Source organism: Haliaeetus leucocephalus, unplaced genomic scaffold, assembly GCF_000737465.1.
Source record: "Haliaeetus leucocephalus isolate CR32 unplaced genomic scaffold, Haliaeetus_leucocephalus-4.0 Scaffold712, whole genome shotgun sequence".
In the NCBI taxonomy this organism is placed as follows: Eukaryota; Metazoa; Chordata; class Aves; order Accipitriformes; family Accipitridae; genus Haliaeetus; species Haliaeetus leucocephalus.
The window spans coordinates 3,329,026-3,349,653 of NW_010973148.1; the positions used below are offsets into that span (position 1 = coordinate 3,329,026).

General features: G+C 41.4%; 1 protein-coding gene across 1 annotated transcript; it reads right to left on the reverse strand.

Annotated features, from left to right (window-relative positions):
* Positions 1–6,601: 6,601 nt before the first annotated feature.
* On the reverse strand, positions 6,602–19,799 carry LOC104839874 (granulocyte-macrophage colony-stimulating factor receptor subunit alpha-like). Its single transcript, XM_010580450.1, has 10 exons — positions 19,693–19,799; positions 18,820–18,917; positions 15,751–15,880; positions 15,483–15,664; positions 13,981–14,120; positions 10,347–10,385; positions 9,211–9,340; positions 8,677–8,773; positions 8,452–8,533; positions 6,602–6,755 (listed from the first exon to the last, which is right to left on the reverse strand). The coding sequence occupies exons 2-10, from the start codon at positions 18,914–18,916 to the stop codon at positions 6,681–6,683; spliced, it is 972 nt and encodes a 323-aa protein (XP_010578752.1). The 5' UTR covers position 18,917; positions 19,693–19,799; the 3' UTR covers positions 6,602–6,680.
* Positions 19,800–20,628: the final 829 nt, after the last annotated feature.

Below are 20,628 nucleotides of genomic sequence, written 5' to 3' on the forward strand. Positions count from 1 at the left end.
ATCAATCCTTAGCATGCATTTTCAGAAAATTGTCTTGCATATTTGTAGGCAAAAAAGTGGCAAGGAAAATATCAGATCCAAATTTCTGAACTTTCTCACTGCCTGATTTTGGGTTGGTTTTGTTTAGTTCATCTTAGGCTACAATATCATGGGTTAGATGTAAAAGTCTCCGAATTTTCAAATTAAAAGAAAATATCCAAAGCATTTGCTGAATTCAGTAATGTCAAGTTCGCAAAAGACTTTGCAGTCATATAAATATGAGTGTCTAAGCCACAATGTTTGCTTTAACTTCCAGCAACTTTAGATGTGGCTCTGTGTCACGCTGTTAGCCACTTCCCAGTTTGTTTTACAAGATATCTGGTGTGCAGATATGTAATCTTTATGTAATAGATTCTTTTTTATTTCTTGCTGTTCTCAAACACTTGTACGAAGAGTGATTTGAATTACCCCTACCTTCCATTCCCAACACAGGCACAATAGCAGGAGGGTGAAGAATTCCCCAGGCTTCTTAGGAGCAAGTCAGTATCATTAGTAGTTAGTCTGTTAGAGGAAGAACTATTCTTAACCCTGCTTTCCTTGAACCAAAATGTCTCTTTTTTTTTTCTTGGGTATGTAGTCAGATCCACCAATAGCAAATTACTTCACAGACATTTCAAATGTTAAATATCTTTGCTTTTCAGTCCACACTGCTCAGTCTTTCCCACCTTTACCCAGTGAGTCCCATCAGAAGGGTATGTTAATAATATTTTCCATCTTAAAACCTTGAGGTTATGGATGAAAAAACCTATAGATAAGTTAAATGAGTAATACAGAAGGCAGACCGCATGCGAGGTAGTGGCTCAGGTGCCGAATTTGGCCTCTAGAACCACATACCTAGCACTGACTCAGTCCTTGCCAGCTTTTTCAGTACCTTGGGTACAGCACTGGCATGTTTCAAATTTTCCACTCCCTAAAGGATTTAATTTGCTTATTTTATGTAGCTTGAAAAGAACACAGTTAGTACGTGTGCCAGTGTAGTCTGAACTTGCCTATTCATCAGGTATGCTCTACTGGGTACCACCAGCCACCTCAGTGACCACTACCACCTTGCGTAAATTTTCTATAGCACCAACCTCCTGTGCCACACCTATTTGTGAGGCAAAATGTGTGTCAGTATGCCTGATTAATTTTGATGAAGGGATTTGCATCTGTTTGTGGTGGTGTGTTTGGTCAGGTTCTGGGTAACCTGAGGCTGGCCTTACAGTGTCATCTGACCAGTGCCTTCAGACTGCCCAAACAGTGGCTGAATTCATTTTAAATGACCCATTTAAAACTCCAGCCTGGACTAATTCAGCAGGGCTCTGTGTGCACCAAGAGAGGCAGCCACCCTTCCCCTCTTCTTGGGGTCTGGCTGCCTGTGCTCCCTGACTGGCTGCTGTGGTTGGGCCCTGGTCAGGGGGGGCACGGTCCTGCTGGCCCCATGGCTACCATCAGCTCCTGGGCAAGCCCAGGACTCTGACTTTCCTGGGGATCTGCTTCTTTCGGGACATATGAAATCTTTTGTGCTCCCGTTCAAATGGCCCCCACCTTCTCCTGGGAGCAGTCGTCTCAACAGCTTGTGAACTGCCACAGTCTGCAGCCTGGTGTTTATGATAAGATGGCAATGATTTTGGTTTTGTTTAATATACGGTTCTGTGTTTTATTCTAGTTCAGTACCAGCAATGTGAGCGGCTGAGACTCCCCCTAGAGTAGTCAGGAGTGGGCAGAGACCTCTCCAGTTCTCCCAAGGCAGCCCCTTCCAGCACCAGTGCTCTTGGTCCACAGGTGTAGAGTGGTCTGCTGGGATCTCTTGCAAGGTGGTGTTCCATGCTGATGTAGATGTTGCTAGCCAATTTATGAACAGCTTATCATAAATGAAAGACAGAAAATTCACTCTACATGGTCTGAAAAATCTGTTAATAACAATGTCTCGGTTTAGCATTAACATTTTCAGCATTAGGAGGAGGTCTGACAAAAAAAAACAGGCTAACAAAAGCTTCAGAAATGTTATCAACCTTTCATAAGAAAGCAGTAGATGGAACAATTGTGTTCATACCCTTCTAGAAGTTGCCAAATGTTGTATGTACCTGTTTTGTAACAGACTAACAAGGGCTGCTGTAATGCACAGTTCTGGGAAATGCACAGCACAATTTTTCAAAACACTGTTTTTGAAAAAGTTATTTTAAAATAATGTTATATTTTTTACTTTCTCCTCTTCCAGACAATGTAAATTCAAGTGAGTAGTGGATGATTTCAAGGTTCCTTTTGGACTATTCCTTCAACCTGTCTGGGTCCCTCTGCATGGCAGCCCTCTTCCTGAGCAAATCAGAGGGTGACCCCAATTTGGTGTCATCTGCAAACATGATGACAATGCACTCCATCATCTCCTCCAGGTCATTGACAAAAACATTAAACCAGATAGGTCCCAGGATAGACCCCTGTGGTACCCCACTTGTCACACCCTTGGTAAAATCATACTGACTGTTCCCAGTGACCACCTTCTCCTTAATGTGCTCCAAGAGGTCTCACGCCATGAGTTTTCTAGGTTGATAGGCCTACAGTTCTCTGGGTTGAACTTTTGGCCTTTTTTTGAACATGGGTGTAACAACTTTCCTCAATAAGTTGAAGTATGTTATCACTTTCCAGGAAAAAACAGGAAGCAAATGAAGAGTTTGTTTAGAATCTATTTAACGAGACCATAATGCCATCTCCTGAGTGTCTTGATATTGTCTTTATTACACTTTCCTATTCCCTTCCCTACAGAGAGCCAATGAATGGTTCATAGCTCATGGCTAGGTTTTGGTGGATAAGAGCCAAACTATGCTTCACTCTGGCAATTTTGCCCGAGAAAAGATACTGTGAAAGGTTGTATAAACTAGTATAGTCTAGTAAAACCCCATCACTCTCTTAGCAAGTGATTGTGAGCATTTCAACTCTGGCCACTGCTGCATACTGAGAGAAATACAAAGAAGGTTTTCATGTGTGTCCAGCATGAACTCAGCCTCATTAAGAAATTGGCCTTGTTGTTCTGATCTGCTGCAAAAAGATTCCCAGGCGAGTCTTTGACCAAAAGGCAATCATTAACTTTGTCAAAGGCAGTAGGTGTGCCAAGAGCTGTTTGCATCCAGCTACAGGAGAAGCTGGGCAGTATGGGGGATCGCCCCTGGTTGCACTGGTAACTGGAAGGCTCCCCAGCGCTGGAACGTGTCCTGGAACAACTGTTCCCAGCACTGATTTGGCCAGTATTTGCAAGCAATGTCCTGAACAACTCCTGGACATAGTCCAGAGGTTAGCTCAGGTCAGGGCTAATTTCTAAGGGCAGTTTGCATGTGTCCACCTTATTTAAAGATTTAATAAAATATATCTGGGCTCTTACATGGCAATTGGCCTCAGTGCAAGAAAGTAGTGTTGGGAGTATTTATTCTAGTAATCGAATGTCTAGTATCATTATAAAACTAGTTTAATAATCAAATAGCTATGTTCAAATGTCTAGTCTAGAAATCTCAGCCTTTGAGTCTCAAAGTGAAAAACAAATTTATACCAAAGCATAAGCATGATGTGTCGGTGATTCCTCATCCAGTTATGAAAAACATTGTGAGACCCCCCAAAACCTGAATCTCAGAGACCAAAAGGAGCAGCAAGATATATGAGTTATCAAAATTAGTGGGGCTACTCAGAGGATAAAGTTCTTTTTCTTGTGAATGAAAGTGCTCAAAGGCTAATACTGTTAAGGGAGGAAATCACTGAGCATTTTCTGTTTGAGTCTTAAGACCACCTTAGAAGCCATGGTGAGCTTCCAGCATTATATCCTCACATGGGAACAAGTAGATGGTTCACCAACCAACCATCCAAACTGGGGGGTCAGATGATGACTCTTTTGGCATAACTCCAGATCAAGGCTGAGCCTTGCATGGAATTAGGCTTTAACCAAAAAAGGAAGTTTTGTCTGTGCTCTGCTATTACCTGCTCAAATTCTGATTCCTTTGCTGGAATATGCTTCTTTCCCAAAGAAAGGAGCCCAGAAATCAAATTATACCAGTAAAATTGTTACTGTGCTCCTGATCTTTGTCAAGGGTATCAGGAGACACCCCAGGAGATAAGGGTATTTGCCTCTTGTCTTCTGTGCTGACCTCATGGTCTCTACTGACCACTTAGATCTTACAAGGGCTTACATTGTCTGCCCCTTGCTATACTTCATAAAGGATGCAGAAATTATTTTTTTGCCAAGTACCAATAATACTTTCATTCTGTGGAAATATTACCTAATATTCTTTCCTTCTCAAAGCTTTCATGTGTGGAGCCACTATGGCAGTACATGATAAATAAATGGCTATGCCCACTCCAGTATCTTCCCACAAAGTTAAATCAAACATTAAAATGTATTCTTTGGGTCCCATTCATAATACAAACAGATCAAATAGTAGGGTTTTTTTCCTCTTTAAAAAGAAAAATATCTTTGATCCTGGCTTAACAAAGTAAAAGGGTGAGGGAGGCTGCACAAAATGAGAAGGCATTTGTCAAAAAGTTGGAGCCCTTGCCACAGAAGGAAAACAGGAAAGTGTGTGAATACAAGAGCACAGTAATTCAGGCCAAAAACATTTTTTATGGAACAACCTGTAAAAGGAATAAAAGAAATCTAATAATAAATCATTTCCCAAAAAGGAATCTTATCAGGAACCACTGAGCAAATAGGTGATTGAGGTATATTAAAAGATTTGTTAAAGGAAGTAAAGTGACAACAGAAAGTATCAGTGAGTATTTGGTACTACAAATGCCCTCAAGGATGTTATGCTGGGACTTTTCTTCAAGAGGAATGCGAGGGAAGATCATGCTCAAAATGAAGTGCCAAAGGGGTTAGAGAAAAAAAATGAGCATTTCATCGTTAGACCAGGAGAAACATCTAAGCTGTCCTGAGATAAGAAGAGGATTCTCATGTGGATAAATAGTTACAGGTAGTTTGGGATAATAGCAACCAAAGATGACTGTAAGGAGGTTCAATAGCCTGATTATAGTGAGTGACTGAATGATAAACTGGCAGATGAAATGCACAATGTACAAAAATGTACACATGATGAAGAAAAATTCTAACATGCTGAAGTGCTGGATTGGCTGGCTGGACATTTTACTCTGATACAGTATGGCCTTTATGCCCCTGTATATTGCTGTTGCTATATGATAAATTCCCAAACATTTTTCTGTTCGGTCTAAAAATGCTTGACTTGGGAGGTTCAAAATACTTTCCAAATACATTTGTCTGCATCATCTGAGCATGACAGAACTCTGCCTGTGCTCTGCAACAGGGAAGGAACCACCAGCAGGACAGAATTTCTTCTGAAACCCCTTACGCCGATAAATTGCATGACCATGTAGGGATCCAGCAAAGCAAGAGTGTAAAGAAACCCAGCAACTTAGCACTGGAAAGAGTAACCACTTGCAAATTAATAAAAGTATTAGAAGAACCTGGCCCAGTGTTATTAGGAAGAGAGGAGAAAACTGAGAGCTGAAATTATAACAGTTTTCTAAAGCTTACTTAGAGAGGCTGCAATGGTCAGCTAAATCTAACATTTAGTGGGGAAATCTCTCAAGCCTGCCATATTTAGATACTACTGCTCTCAGCAGAGAAAACGGGCAATAGGGCTTTTACAGTACTCTACCCAACAACATAAAGCACAGCCTTTCCTGCAGAACACAATCTCAAATTTGAAATAGGGCAAAGTATGCCTCCCAGGCTTCTAGGAAGACGGCTTAACAAAGCCTACATCAGGAACAATATTCCAGAAGATATCCCCATTCACATCTCTTTAGAAGGCCTACCCTCCAGTATATCAGGCAGTGTCCCCAGTTTGCTGTCATCCAGTTTGCTAAGGCTGCGTTTCATCCCATTGTCCAAGTCACTGTTAGCAGTGAACACTAACATGCACTCAAAATTTTAAAAAACTAAGACGTTAAAGAGGAATGAAAGAAGTAAAAAGGCAAGTGTGCAGTAAGAACAAGAAGAGCTAGGTACCTACAGAAGTAAATTCTGTGCTGATATCAAGTTTATGGTGGCTGATCTCTTAACTTGTGACACAATTAGGCTCTAGGATTAGTTAGGGTTGTAGACATACTCCTGTCCTTTGAGAGTCCTGTTCATTATGGGCCACCACTTAACGTGTCAGCCTGTTTTCAATCCCTTTTTCATTTTTTTAGTTGCCAGTGAGTACTGTAAGAGATCTGAGGAGACTTCAGGTAAGAACAGGCCCATCCTTGGCAGTAGAACAACGGCATTCAGGCGCCAGAAATTTTTTGTAAAAAATTTTATTGATCTCAATAAATTAATTCTTATTACTTTTAGTATGAGACAAATCCATGCTTTTTCCTTAAAAAAAAATTAAAATGTAACTAAAACTTCTTGACTGAAATATTTCAATTATGTTATTAAAATCAAAGATATTCAATAAGGACAAGTTACCCAAACAGTTAAAATCAGCCAAAATTAAGACCAAATACAATGACATTTCAAAAAATTACATGTAAAGTATCATTTTCTTTTGGCTGCACTGCTGTTTTTGTCAAGAAAAGGAAGAAAGTGAAAAAAGCCTCTCTATTATTCCAGATTTCCACAGGAATATGCGTGTGCCTGAGCTAAGAAATGCACTTTCACATTCCTCAGTTTTTCTTGGTTATTTCACTACATCAGTAATTAATATTATCTCTTCATTTTCAGACATTATTGACTGAATTTTGCTCTCCATCAGCTGAAAGGAAAATAAAAACTTCCATTAGTTTTATACATAAGGTTAGGTTAGCCTCTAGTTATGCACAGTTCGGAGAGTATTTCAAATTTTGTTGCATATTTTACAGAAATATTTCACTTCTTTGTTTCTTAGCTGATAAGTTTTCCTTAGCTGGCCATAACAATGAAATTTCAGCAACTTTGTAGTGCTGACACATGATTTTTTGACTGGCCCAGAGGTGGGCAGGGAGACCGTGTGCTTTACTCCAACGTACCATCCAGATTACCACAAACCTTCTCAAACAAATTAATACAAAAAGATTAACTTTGCTAAGGTGTGAAAGTAGTAGAGTACACATTGGCCTGAAGTTTAGCTAACTGAACAGACCATGAGAAACTACTGGACATAACCTGAGAAACTGCTGGACAAGAAATGGGCGCAAGTAAGCTGCTGGTTGGTATGCTGGTCTGACCACCACAATCTGTGCCTGTCCTGATTTCAACTGAGATAGAGTTTATCCTGTGTTTTTGAGTTCAGTATGAGAAGAATGTTGATAACACATTGATGTTTTCAGTTGTTGCCCGGTAGTGTTTATACTAAAAGTCAAGGATTTTTCAACTTCTTCTGCCCAGCCAGCAAGAAGGTTGGAGGGGCACAAGAAGTTGGGAGGGGACACAGCCAAGGCAGCTGACCCAAACTGGCCACAGGGGTATTCCATACCATGTGACGTCATGTCCAGTATATAAACTGGGGGGAGTGGGGGTGGGGGTGATCGCCACAGGGGGATTAACTGGGTGTCGGTCAGCAGGTGGTGAGCAACTGCATTGTGCATCACTTGTATATTCCGATCCTTTTATTATTACTGTTGTCATTTTATTAGTGTTACCGTTATTAGTTTCTTCCTTTCTGTTCGATTAAACTGTTCTTATCTCAGTCCACAAGTTTTACGTTGTTTCCTGATTCTCTCCCCAATCGCACTGGGTGGGGGGGAAGTGAGCGAGCGGCTGCGTGGTGCTTAGTTGCTGGCTGGGGTTAAACCACCATGACGGTACATTACAAAATCCTGTTTTGAATCCGATCTTCCTTTCTATCCTGTCTAACTTGGTAGCAAACTTCACTGAAGCTGGAGTAGTGGGTGAATAGAAGACCTGTGCCTGGAAAGACCCAAAGTGAGAGCTGGTGACCTGGTGGGGGGACCCACAGTCCAGACACAGAGATCAGATGTGAGGAACTTACGAATTTATGGTTATTGTGAATGCAGAGAGTGAGGGTGTATGCACGTCTCACTGGCAAACTCCAGCCCTGCTCAAACAGAGAGGAGCAGCAGGACTGGGCTGTCTGTGACCCTATTTATATGACTGCTGTTACTGCTGACATGGTGCCAGCAAAAGTACCTGTGCTGGTCTTTGTGGCTGGCTGCATTAGTGTCCTCTGCGTGCGAGTGCCTCGTGTTGGGAAAATGCACAGCCTTTGCTGCTGTCTGGACCTACCAGTGGGACAATCAGCCCTGTTAAATGGGAGAAACACCCTCCTGCGTCTGGATTAGCACTGCTTTTGATTTCCCTTAACAAACTTGCCTGATGATTTTCTCTTGTAATTCCTCAAAATATGACAAAGAGTTATCCTCTGTGTTAAGCTCCTTGTCATTTAAAAAATACCTGCAATAGAGCCTTGTATGTATTTCACGCATTTAATATAAAACAGAAAGAGAACATACCTTTGGGTTTGTATCAGGCAGTCCATGAAATACTTGTTTTGGCTCTGGGATTTGTGGAAATGCTGCTTTCCAACAGCCAGTCCTGGAGATCAAAAGGGATGAAATAGAAAAGTGTGAGTGAAAAGGCTTTATCTGTACTACAGAGACACCTCTACCTTATTTGTGTAAGAACTGCAGATGTTTCCTACACTCACACAAAATAAAATAAACACATAAGTTGTTTACCTTTTGCAGAACAAAATTGCGCCAATTACCACTAAGAATGTTGCAATAGCTACCACAAGTAAAATCCATACTGAAGAAGAAATAATTTCTTCATTTCCTGAAAGAGAAACAGTCATAAATTATTATTATTAATGAAGAGGAACAGATGCACAGCTGTGTCAGACATCTACTCTGGTGACTGACTGGTGAATGTCAGTCTGAAAGTTTTCACTTGGTATAAAAAATCAGTTCTTTAATTTAACACCTTAGCAGTAATGTCTGCTGGGAGGGATTAACATTGAGCCTGTTTGTCCATCCCTTGTAGTAAGCAGGTATGCACTTCAGCTGCAAAGGTGTAACTTTTTATATTTATTTCCGATATTAGAGTGTTAAGAGATTTATTAAGTCTCTTCCTTCTCTTCTCTGTAGCATGCAGTGAAACAAAATATTTGTCAACCCTTTATAGATCTTTGTGTCCTTAGGTGTGCGGCAATGTGTGAGGTAGACAGGACATCGCTGGGGGAAGAGTAGCCCAAGGCATGGATTTGTTTTTACCAAACTCAACCGGTGCACTCCACTCTCCCCAGGCTGGGCTCACGAAGCAGGCGCTGCCAGCAGCTCTCATTTTCAAGAGGTACTTCTTTCTTGCATTGGATCTTTGAAATGTGTGACTATTTGCCCATTCCTAAAACCAAAGCAAAACTGAGATGTTTTTCTTTGTTACATATCTAGGTGTTGATAATGTGAAAGTTCCTTTTACCGGTGAAACTTCTACAAGGCTAGGAGAACATTGCTCATTAAAGTAGACTGCTGTTACAAGGCAAAAAAACCCCCATATGCATGTTTATTATGTATATAATACATACGTATCTGTGTATCTCCTTTAAAAAATAACCTGTCACTCAATAAACTTTTTGTTTAGAAGCTATTTGTCTTTTAAACTATATCCTGTAATTTCTTACAATGTAGTCTGATCTATTGTTAACTTCCCTTGGCACATTGACAGAGGCAGAAAAATAGAACTGTCTCATTTTGAGTGATTTGAGGAATAAACTGCTTGCATGCACCTCGCCTTCCTCAGTCTTTGCATTATGACTTTTCAGGAAAATCATAACTTTTTCAGCCAAACCTGTAAAATAAGTAGAAGACTGCAGTACTTAGTGTTACTAGAATTTACTGAAACTTGCTCCGAAACTTGCTTGCTCTTGGAGACTTTCAGGGTAGAGGTGGGATGTGCAAGCTGCAGTGGTTAGAAGGAGGTGCAGCATACCTGGAGGACAGCCTCTATCCCAAAGGGCTTTAGTGGTCTTTTTTTTTCATAAACAAAATTAAATTCCTAGGAGGCGTTTTCTCTGTGTCTCTTTTCTCTGCTGTCACTTTCTGAAGTTCAGAAGAACTTCAAATTCTGTTCCAAATATTTGAGGGGGAGAATGGACAAAATAATGTAAAATGGAAGGATTTTCAAAATACTTACAGGATAGTAATATAGTTCTGCCCCTGAATGTATAATAAATGACATATGTCATGATGATTTAGCAGTTTAACACATTCATGAAATTTATAAATAAGGATCCCATAAAGCATAGGACATTGAACACATACTGATTTAAAGGCATTTGCATATTATTTACTTTTTACAAACGACTATGAAACTAACATGTATTGCTGATGAATAGAACAAGCAGACTTACTTGTATAGAAGTATATTTGGTTTTCCCTTCAGGATTATCCTGTAAATTGAGAAAAAAACCCTTCATTTTTATGATTGCTTGTTTTGTGTTTAAATAATAAGTAATTTTTATCTACTGTCCCCCTTTTCTGCATTATTTTTTCTTATCCATTTGACAGTTTGTTCAGAAGAACTAGTAATTTATCTAACATTTAGTGTCAAATATATAATTCATCTACAATGCCAAGTTTATTTAGTAACTAATTCTTCTATGGAAAAGTGTTTGTTTTCCTTGCCACCAGAGTTGAGAAATACATTTTTTTTCATATTGGTGATTAAATTGCAACACAAGCAAACCAGACCTGAATGAAAACTGTAACTTTATTCTTACACCCACTAGGAAAAAAAAAAAAAGATAAAAATCTGTGAAATAAAGTTTTAAATTTACCTCTAATGTTTATATTTTACAATAAATGTCACTATATTTAATTGCAAATACTGTATAAATATTGTTTCCTTTTCCCTCAGATGAAAATATTCAGGACTGACATGTATTCACAGATATCTTAGGCTGCCATCCAACTACATTTTTGACAGACAGAATAAAATTCACTCATCTCTTCTGAATAGCCATAACGACTACCATGTAATGTAGTGACCACACACAACTAATGACTGCAGACTGTATCATCTCCATTAGCCTGCCAGAGTTATGTATTTTTTAAATTATTTTGCGTTCTGTAATACTCCATTTTAAAACAAAATGAAATTAATCCAAACTTGTTTCATCAATCAACTGCATGCATGCTCATGTGGCACCTGAACATGAGTTTGCAAGGCATGCTGCTATACGGGACAGCTTCTGGAATCTATAAACAAGCTAGCTTAAGCACAGAGATCAATCTAGGAGAAAGTGCAACAATATAGTTTCCCTTTTTTTGTGTTTATACTAAAATAATATATAAGAAATGAAAACAATGAGGTCATAGAAGACTTCAGAAAGTAGAGTTCCAGAAGGACAGCTGGTCACTGCGTTTAAAAAAATGAAGGAGAAAATGGGTATGATATTTAAAAGAGAGACTCCCTCCTGCAGGGGATGGCGGCACTAGCCTACTGGCCTGACCTGATGGAGGTCTGTTGCTTGCCAGGGGCCAGGATGCAGGATGCTGCGGAAGGACTGCCAGACTTGTCTGGCTGTCAAACTATTACCCCTTCCTGCTCTTCTGTGTGGGCTCCAATGATATGGCCGGGGTAGGCTGGATGGTTTCAAGGGTGATTGCAGAGCACTGGGGAGATGGTGAAGGGCAGGAAGCCCAGATGGTGTCTCCTCAGTCCTTCCAGTGAGAAGGAAAGGCTTGAACAGAACTGGATTCATCCAGCAGGTCTGGAGTCTGGTGGCACAGGCAGGGCGTTAGCTTCTACAACCTTGGGACCCTTTTTGAGAAACAGGGGCTACTGAGCAGGCATAGCATGCATCTCACCAAGTGGGCTGAGAGTGTCCTTGCAAACAGGCTTGCTAACCTCGTCCTTGGGCTCTATGTAAAGGAGTACTTTGAGTACATAGAGCTCTGTCTTGGGACAAATGATGAACCAGTAAGAGAGTTTGTGAGTAGGCATCAGAGGACAGACCAACACAGGTGGCAATGTGGTAGGTGTTTGTTCCAGATCTACCGATCAAGAAAAGGAAGCAGATGAGCCCTTTTCAGTCAGCTTGAGAAACGCTCACAGCCACAGGTCTTGGTACTCGAGGGAAACTGCCCTGGAGGGCAAAAAGTTCTTGGCTGATCTACAAGGACAGCCTCCTCAGAGCACAAGAATGGTCCATTCTGGTGTCCAGAAAATCGAGCAAGTGTGCCAGGTGAGCATGGCAGGACATGAAGCTTGAATGGGAGCTCAGAGACAAAAAGGAAGTATGCAGAATGTAGAAGGGATTTGGGAGGAATCCAAAGATATCATCTGCACGTGCAGGAATGGAGTCAGGAAAGCCAAAGCTCAGCTGGAGTTGAGACTAGTGAGGGAGGTGAACACAAGAAAGGTTTTTATGAGTGCACTGGCAGCAAAAGTGAGATTAAGGAGAATGTAGGCCTGTTGCTCACTGAGTTGGTGGAAATTAATGACAAGGGCCATGGGAAAGGCTATTTGGTGCATTTTTAGCTCCATTTTCACTGGCAAGGTTTACCTTCAGGTTTCCCAGATATCCTGATCTATAAAGCCTTAACTTAGAACATAGCTGAAGAAGAAACCAAGAGTCTCAGCAAATTCAGTTTATCAGTGTCAGACATGCAAAAATGGGATTGAAATTATGTTACTCATGGACTTACCCTTTTTTTTGTTTGCTCCTAAGGCAATTAATTTCCAATTGTGAAAATTAAGTTTAAAGGCTGACTGTAATACAATATATGTTGCTCACAGTGTATTAGTAAAACAATACAAGTTTATACCTGGCAGTAGTAAAGCAATAAATTTTGCAATACAGTAACTGCTGGATCTTGACATAATTAGTAACATGAAAACTGCTAATGACTATTAAAAAAATGCTAGGCAATTCAGACTACGTGTGAATTGAATATTCTTTATAAACAGAATATTAGGCATATTAAAAGATGTTAAGAAGTATGTATTGCTTTACTGCAATGTACTTTTATTCCAACATCACACAGATTTTTCTGCAGGCTTTCTTTGCTGCAACGGCCAAGGGATTCGGAGAAGTATTTCAGTTTCACAGCGGTTAGTTGGGCTTGCAAGAAAACTCATCTATGAAATAGCAAGCCCGATCCAGACTAAGAAGTTCCAAATAGCAGAAATCTAGGGAATGCCTTCCATCAGCCACTAAGTGGCCAAATCTGGTTGTAGTACAGGCAGGTTTTTCCTTTGTAGTCGCTGTCTGCCACCCTGTGGTCATGTAACACAGTTCTGCCACAGTTACAGTGGTTTAGGTCTACTCTTGCAGCAGAACACAGCAATCTCACTCCTTCCTTATTGCTGCAAAAAGACTTGTAAAGCCAGGGTCTGAATTTGACCTTCAGTAGCTTAAATCATTCCCTCAGTAACCTGTGCTTATCCACACTGCCTCTCTGCTTTCTCTCACATTTATTTTCCTTTTATTTAACATTATACAGCTTCAAATTTTGGACCAGCTGGTGTGTTGCTTATATATATCTGGAAAAGCTATTTACATTTCATATGTAGAGAAATTTCATTCACCTTCATCAACTCATATTTGTTAAGTGGATGCACATTTCTCTAGTCAGCCCAGCTCTGCCCTTTCACAGAGATGCAGTCACCACTGGAAGGACTCCAGTCCAGGACGGCTCCAACAGGTCTTAGTGAAAGAAGTGCCTTTTCTGAGTTTTGGCACAGCTAGAGCTGTGATATGTTCAAGTCTTGATTAACCATCCTTCTCCTCTTAGTCCCACACAGTCACAGTCATCCAGTGTATTTCCAGCAATATCTCACTCAGGGAACAGGGATTTAAAAAACAGTGGGGCAGTATGGCATAACACAGTGCTGAAAGGCAAAACCACAAAGGAGTACAGTGCTACGTATGAGGAAGGCTACACCATACAAGAGAGACTGATTTTTCTTTTCACCCATATATATTGCTAAATGCAAACATACGTATTCATGGTAGAGGTAGGTAAAGAAATTCCTCTTACCTTATACTTTATGTTGATTTCATATTTAAAACAGTTGTCTTTGTTAGAATGACTTATTTGGGGTTGTTGCCATTGAATTATGCAATCATTTTTAATTTCATCACAGTTGACAGTGATATTTGATGGAGGCATGAGCTTTTCTGAAATGATATATCCAAGAATTCAAATAATTAAAATCTCTTGATCTCTTTTTACTTTGATAAAAGAGTGCAATTGCAAGCAACACCTCTATGAAGAAAGATAATAATTTGTATCTATTTGTCTTAGGAACTCTGTTAGAAATAATTGAAAGACAGAAGTTCTTTAAATCTTGTCCCCAGTATCAGAAAAAACAGGGACTAAGGCAGGGAACATTACTTAGGAGCATACAAAGATACAAACCCCCTCTGTTTACTTTTCTAGGTGAATAAGGTAGAGTCCTGTCTTCTTTTTATAAGGATGTTTTTTACTGCAGAAGGACGAGCTGATGCTACACCCTAATGTAAGAAAGCCAAAGGTCACTTCTTTCTTCAAGCCTCCTCACACAATGCTGCTGTGACATGAAGGTGTTGCTTGCTTGGTGTTGTGAACTATGCAGTTTATCCCCCCCTTCTTCTAAAAAATTAGCCATACAAATTTAAGAAAGACACTTCAGTTTTAAGAATCTAGCCAACTTCTTCATATATCTCCCCTAATTTCACAGATGTGAGCAAAAATGTGAGGACTTTTATATCTTGATCATTGCTGAGGACTTGATTATTGTAACAGCAAAAGACAGCCACTCATGACAGAAAGGGTGCTAAAAGGCTGATAGAGGAAAGCTTAGTTTCAGCCAGACTACTACTTTACATCAATCTTTAGAGACAGGCCTGGCCTGTTTGTGATGGGCTATTTGGTCAAAGAACAGTTGTGTTTCATCTGCCATGAGTGATATTACAGCTTAATTCCTTCTCCTTATAGATGAAGCTTCGTTTGTCCATTTTTTGGAGACAATACCAAAAACAGTGGGACTTTGCCAAAAAGGCTTTGCCGCAGTAAAAGTAATTGCATGGGATGCTTCTGAGTAGAGCACCTCAGGGGTGCTTTTGTACACATACTCATGTCTTTAATGAAGGGTATGGTGTCAGTGTATGCCATCCCCACTGGCAATGAGAACCACAAACCAGTGCTCAGATAACCTTCTCCTGAAAAGTCTCCTCTGTTGAAAGGTCTTTGGCCACCATTGAAAGGACAGCAGGGGGAAGCACAATCATGTCTTAAAGTCCTGTGGACCTTGTTGGAGAAAAAACTGAAAACAGTAGGGGTAGATTGCTAACAAATCTGAGGCAGGCTGCAGCTGTGGAGCTTTCTTGCTTATTTTCCCTCATTGCTCTTTTGCTTGAGGAACAGATTTTATTGAAGAGGTCACAGTCTCTTACTTTCAACTCTAGGTGAGACAGGGTACTTGCTTCCTTCTCAGGGATAAAAGGACTACTACCTGCATGCAATAATGAAAATAATGCAGAAAGAAATTATTTACTTACCAATTTTATACAGTTGAATGTACTCATCATAGAACGGGATCAGGGCATCTTTGCTAGACCCATTCACCAGGAAGTAAGCTTTTTCAGGCTCTATCCTCACATTTTGGAACATACATCCTGTGTTTCTGCCATTTTCATCTTTAATGTAGAGCTCACATTCCATTGCATCATCATATGTGTTTCTAGCAAGGTAATTTAGTTAAATGTGGTCAGTGTGATGTGTCGAGTGAGAATTCAGACTTCCCTGGACTCAAGTGGACCTACTTACCTCGAGTTCTGCCAGTAGAGAAAATATTGGGTATCTCCTGGAGCATCCCTGCCTGGCTGCCAAGTGCAGTTCATGAGGGAGATGTTATAAATCACACAGGAGAAGTTTTCGATGGCTGACCCATTCATGCCTGCAAACACAGGAATATCTGTGATGAGGAAAAATTGTGTGACTGCTCCAAGCTGGAGGATCTTGGCACATGCTGAGATATGTTAGACACCTGCAACTCCAGCTGGTTATTGCTTGGGTTAGGAATTACTTGCTTCATTTTTGGTAGTTACACTTGAAGATGTTTGCTCTGACAGATTCAGTGAAGAGTTTGTCATGGATAAATCCTCCAAAGATATGATATATAAGTCTCAGGGGAGCCTACACTGCTCTAGTATACTCTGACACCTAAAGTGGCTACCCCTGTGATTTGAATTATTCATATTCAAAAGGAGACACTGGTGCCACAATGCCACAAAGTGAAACATGTGCCCGTCATCCTTCAGTACCCTGCCGTAGCATTTCTATCTGAAGGATGCTCTTCAGCATCCTGTCAAATGAATGGAGAGAATGAGGAGCTTCCCTGTGGACTCCAGAGAGGGAAAGAAACCCAAGTGCAGAGCTGTGAAGCTTTTCAAGACTTCAGGGAGATGTGTATGTAAACTTGTGAGGTGTTTGTGTTCTGCAGCAATACCTTCTTCCACCTGAGATTAACATGAGGAATATCCTGATCACGAACATATCAATTTACTCCTTTACCCCCACCCCCAACAAAACCCAATAAGGAGACTAAGCATACCTTTTAAAAGGAAGGATGATTTAGCCATCCTTTTATAAGGAATCAGCAAATACTTTGAGCTTGATGAGCCAGGAAGTAATATCATTTTGTATATGCCAACTCCATGTTGCTTAAATGAGCAGATCTTGTACCTCATTCTCTTAACAGTCTCATATATATTACCTCTCTGATACAAAGAGGAGTAAATTCTGTCAGACCTTTCATTACTGTGGATGGAACTCTGCAAAGTGTAAAATGACTGCCTGGGGAAGGAGCTGGCTTGAGATTCATCTCCACTAACATTAGCTTTCTAAAAACTAGCACCTAATTTGGGCAAGTCATACAGGTGCCTTGTCTATGCAGTGGTGAAGGAAGACACAGACAGTGGCTTATAAGAGGTATGTATTTGACAGATGGACTGTTAGATGGCTATGGAACTGGCTGGATGGGTGCATCCAAAGCCTTACAGTTGACAATGGCTCAATGTCCAAGTGGAAACCAGTAACAAGTAGTGTCCCTCAAGGGTTTGTACTGGAACCAGTACTATTTGGCATCTTCATTAATGACATAGAGACTGGGATTGAGTGCACTCTCAGTAAGTTTGCAGATGACACCAAGCTGAGTGGGGCGGTTGATTTGCTGGAAGGAAGGGATGCCATCCAGAGGGACCTGGCCAGGCTTGAGGAGTGGGCCTGTGCAAATCTTGTGGAGTTCAATAAGGCCAAGTGTAAGGTCCTGCACCTGGGTTGAGGCAATCCCCAGTATCGATACAGACTGGGGGATGAATGGGTTGAGAGCAGCCCTGCAGAGAAGAACTTGCGGATATTGGTGGGTGAAAAATCGGACATGAGCCGGCAATGTGTGCTTGCAGCCCAGAAAGCCAATCGTATCCTGGGCTGCATAAAAAGCAGCATGGCCAGCAGGTTGCAGAAGGTGATTCTCATCCTCTACTCCACTCTTGTGAGGTCCCATCTGGAGTACTGCATCCAGCTCTGGGGTCCCCAGCACAAGAAAGACACAGATCTGTCAGAGTGGGTCCAGAGGAGGGCCACAAGAATGATCAGAGGGCTGGAAGCCCTCTCCTCTGAAGAAAGGCTGTGAGAGTTGCGGTTGTTCAGCCTGGAGAAGAGCAGGCTCTGAGGAGACTCTATTGTGGCTTTTCAATACATAGAAGGAGCTTTTAAGAAAGATGGAGAGAGACTTTTTACTAGGGCCTTTAGTGACAGAACAGGGGCAGTGGTTTAAACTGAAAGAGTGTAGATTTAGATTGGACATAAGGAAGAAATTTTTTACAATGAGGGTGGTAGGATGCTGGAACCAGTTGCCCAGAGAAGCTGTGGATGATCTGTCACTGGAAGTGTTCAAGGCCAGGTTGAATGGGGCTTTAAGCAACCTGGTCTAGTGAAAGATGTCCCTGCTCATGGCAAGGAGGTTGAACTAGATGATATTTAAAAGTTGCCTTCCAACCCAAACCATTCTATGATTGTATGAACCTGCTTGGCCCTCAAGAGCCACTCCAGAAATATTGTGTCTTCACAGGCTTCTGTGTCACACCAGTCAGCCCTGAGCAAGCACATCACTGGACCTCCAAAGTCCCTGAATGCTTATGTCCTGTTTTTAGGTAAGTCAGTTAAGGACCCATGTATCTAATTCAGTCTGTCCTTTGTACTTAAAAATTCTCATCCACACAGCATGAGATGCCTCTCACCAAAGTTCCTCTGAAACCAGGAAAAAAGGTAATCTTATACATCAGTCCCATCAAGGCCCTGACTCCAGAAGAGTCCTCTGATGGCAAGAATTTCACAAGAACAGCCAGAGAGGGCAAATACACCTCAGTACCAAGACAGGTCTCAACAAAAAGTAGAAAGGACTGCTAAAACACAGACTCTCTTGTTCCTACCAAGGATACTTTTTTCAGTTACTTAAGGATATGAAAGAAAAAGAAGAAAGTGTAATGATTTATCTCTCTTAAAACTTTACATGGCAAATTTACCACTATAGTCTTGGTAAAATCTCCTCCAGTCAGTGAACACCAGTCCTCAGTGAAATTCATGCTGCTCAGTCAACTCAGTTCCATCTTCCACTGCTTCAGCATCAAATTTCTAATGGGTGATTCTGGCATCTCCACTGCAAGTGTCACATAATAGGACCAGTAAGGTGCAAGACTGATTCCCAGAGTTTTGGGTGCAGAGGTTACTACCTAGCACATCTAAGACGGAAGGCAACTTAAGCACAACTGCCTATAATGAGAAGCATGTTACACTCTACCTTGGAGGATTGCCCCGTGGAAGTGTTCTACTCACAGTCTGTGCAGTGCCAGCCAACACACAACTGGGTGATCAGCAACATCCACTGGGTCATGAAGATGAGTGTAAGAGGAGCGGTCATCTCTTTCTTCATCCTTGGAGACAGAGAACAGTGAAACTTGCTCAAGGTGAAAGATGCCATTGTGAACCACTCTCCCCTAAATTTGTATAGTTTGACCTGTTCATATGCCTGCTGCTATACCATCTGACCAACTCTCAGTTCTGGTGGGAAGAAAGATTAGATAGACTTCTCAAGCAGTCAATGTTCAAATAAAGAGTAACAAAGTTTAAGAAGTCATCCCTTTCTGTAACAAAACAATTAGTGTAATGATTCGTAAAGCTTCTGATCTCAGGAGCACTGCGTAAACATTACATACACACATATTTTTGGTGACTGCTGTCTTAAGGTCTAGAGATTATTTTTCTATTTGCTATATACAAAGGTTAGGATGAATAGATGTGAAGCAGGCGGGTAAACAACTGCAAACAGAAAATATCAAAATGGGTCACAGCAATATCAATCATCTTGAGTTATCCAACGGTGAGTATGGCAAGTTTGATGAGGGTGTTAGTTCATGTACTGTCAAGGATGTTTTTGAGTATATGCTTAAAAGTGGATCTTGGAGAGGTGTCTAACTTCTACAAATCTAGTACCAAACCCAGTAAGAAAATAAAAATTGTGGCTAGGATGTTTCTTAGCAGGCAGTAGACACTTTATTTGCAAAAAACTTCATAAAACTTAGCTCCATGTATTCCTCTGACAGCTTTTTAGATTTTGCCTGGGACATCACCCCTCCAGCCCTGGACTTCCTAGAGTGTCTGTGAATACCTCAGCAAGCAAAATACTCGGAAAGATAAAGATGGACCCACCTCCTATTTCAATATGTCTTTATCTCGTTTATCTTTCTGTCATAGTCTTCAGGCTCAGAGAAGATGGAGACTCGTATTTTAAATGGTTGTATAGCTAAAAATAGGGCTGTCTGCCTAGCTGCTTGTGTTTTGGGGAACTGTTGTGCCATCGGAAGTGTTGCAAGATATGATGTTCATCACTTCCCTCCCAATTCTTGACAAATACGTTATTGCAGAACTCATGATTTCACATAACGTGAACAAGCAGTTAGCTGGTTAAATTTTCCTTTCTGTTTTACAGAGCCTACTGGTGCTTGGGAATCCAGTGAGTGTCTCTCAATACAAACCACCTCTGGCGGTTGTGGGGGCTCCCCATGGAGGGTCAGGGCAGGGCCTGGCAGCCAGGGCCCATCCACCCCCCCCCAGGAGCCGGGGGCACCGGGGCAGCCCCAGCCCCGGGCATCGGGCACCTCCATGGGGACGGGGACAGGACAGGCCGAAGTTGGGCTGGGGCCTGCATGTAGGCCCGGCTCGGAGGGGCCCATGGCCGGGCAGGGCAGGGCTGTGGGGAACCGGAGTGTTGGTGGGGCAGGGGCTGACGGCCCCTGACATGGCGTCCTGGGCCCGGGGCAGGGTGGGGGGAGCCCCGGGGGGCTGGGCAGGGATTGTCTATGAGGGCATTCAAGGAGATGACAATGCAAATTGTGAAAGTTCCTTAAGCCTGTGAAAAAAAGAGTATTTAGTGTCTTGGATATGAAATCTTCAGATAAGATATATCTTATCACCCAGTTGTGATCGAGGTTTGTTCTCAGTCTATTTCTCCGAGTGTCAAAAAACCAAACCACAAGCCACTGCAAAAACAGACAAGAAATTGGAAGTAGTAAGCATCCGACTACAAAAATCTACTCCAGGGCCTGCTGCTGAGTATTTACTCCCTTCTCAGGTCACAGCTGTACG

Bases quoted from the DNA above. Each gene is read 5' to 3' on its own strand.
- LOC104839874 (XM_010580450.1), bottom strand. From the start codon at position 18,916: ATGAAGAAAGAGATGACCGCTCCTCTTACACTCATCTTCATGACCCAG. The intron at 15,665-15,750 runs GTAAGTAGGTCC...TTACCTTGCTAG, and splicing joins CTCTACTGGCAGAACTCGAG to AAACACATATGATGATGCAA. The intron at 6,756-8,451 runs GTATGTTCTCTT...TTTTCCTTTCAG, and splicing joins TGCCTGATACAAACCCAAAG to CTGATGGAGAGCAAAATTCA.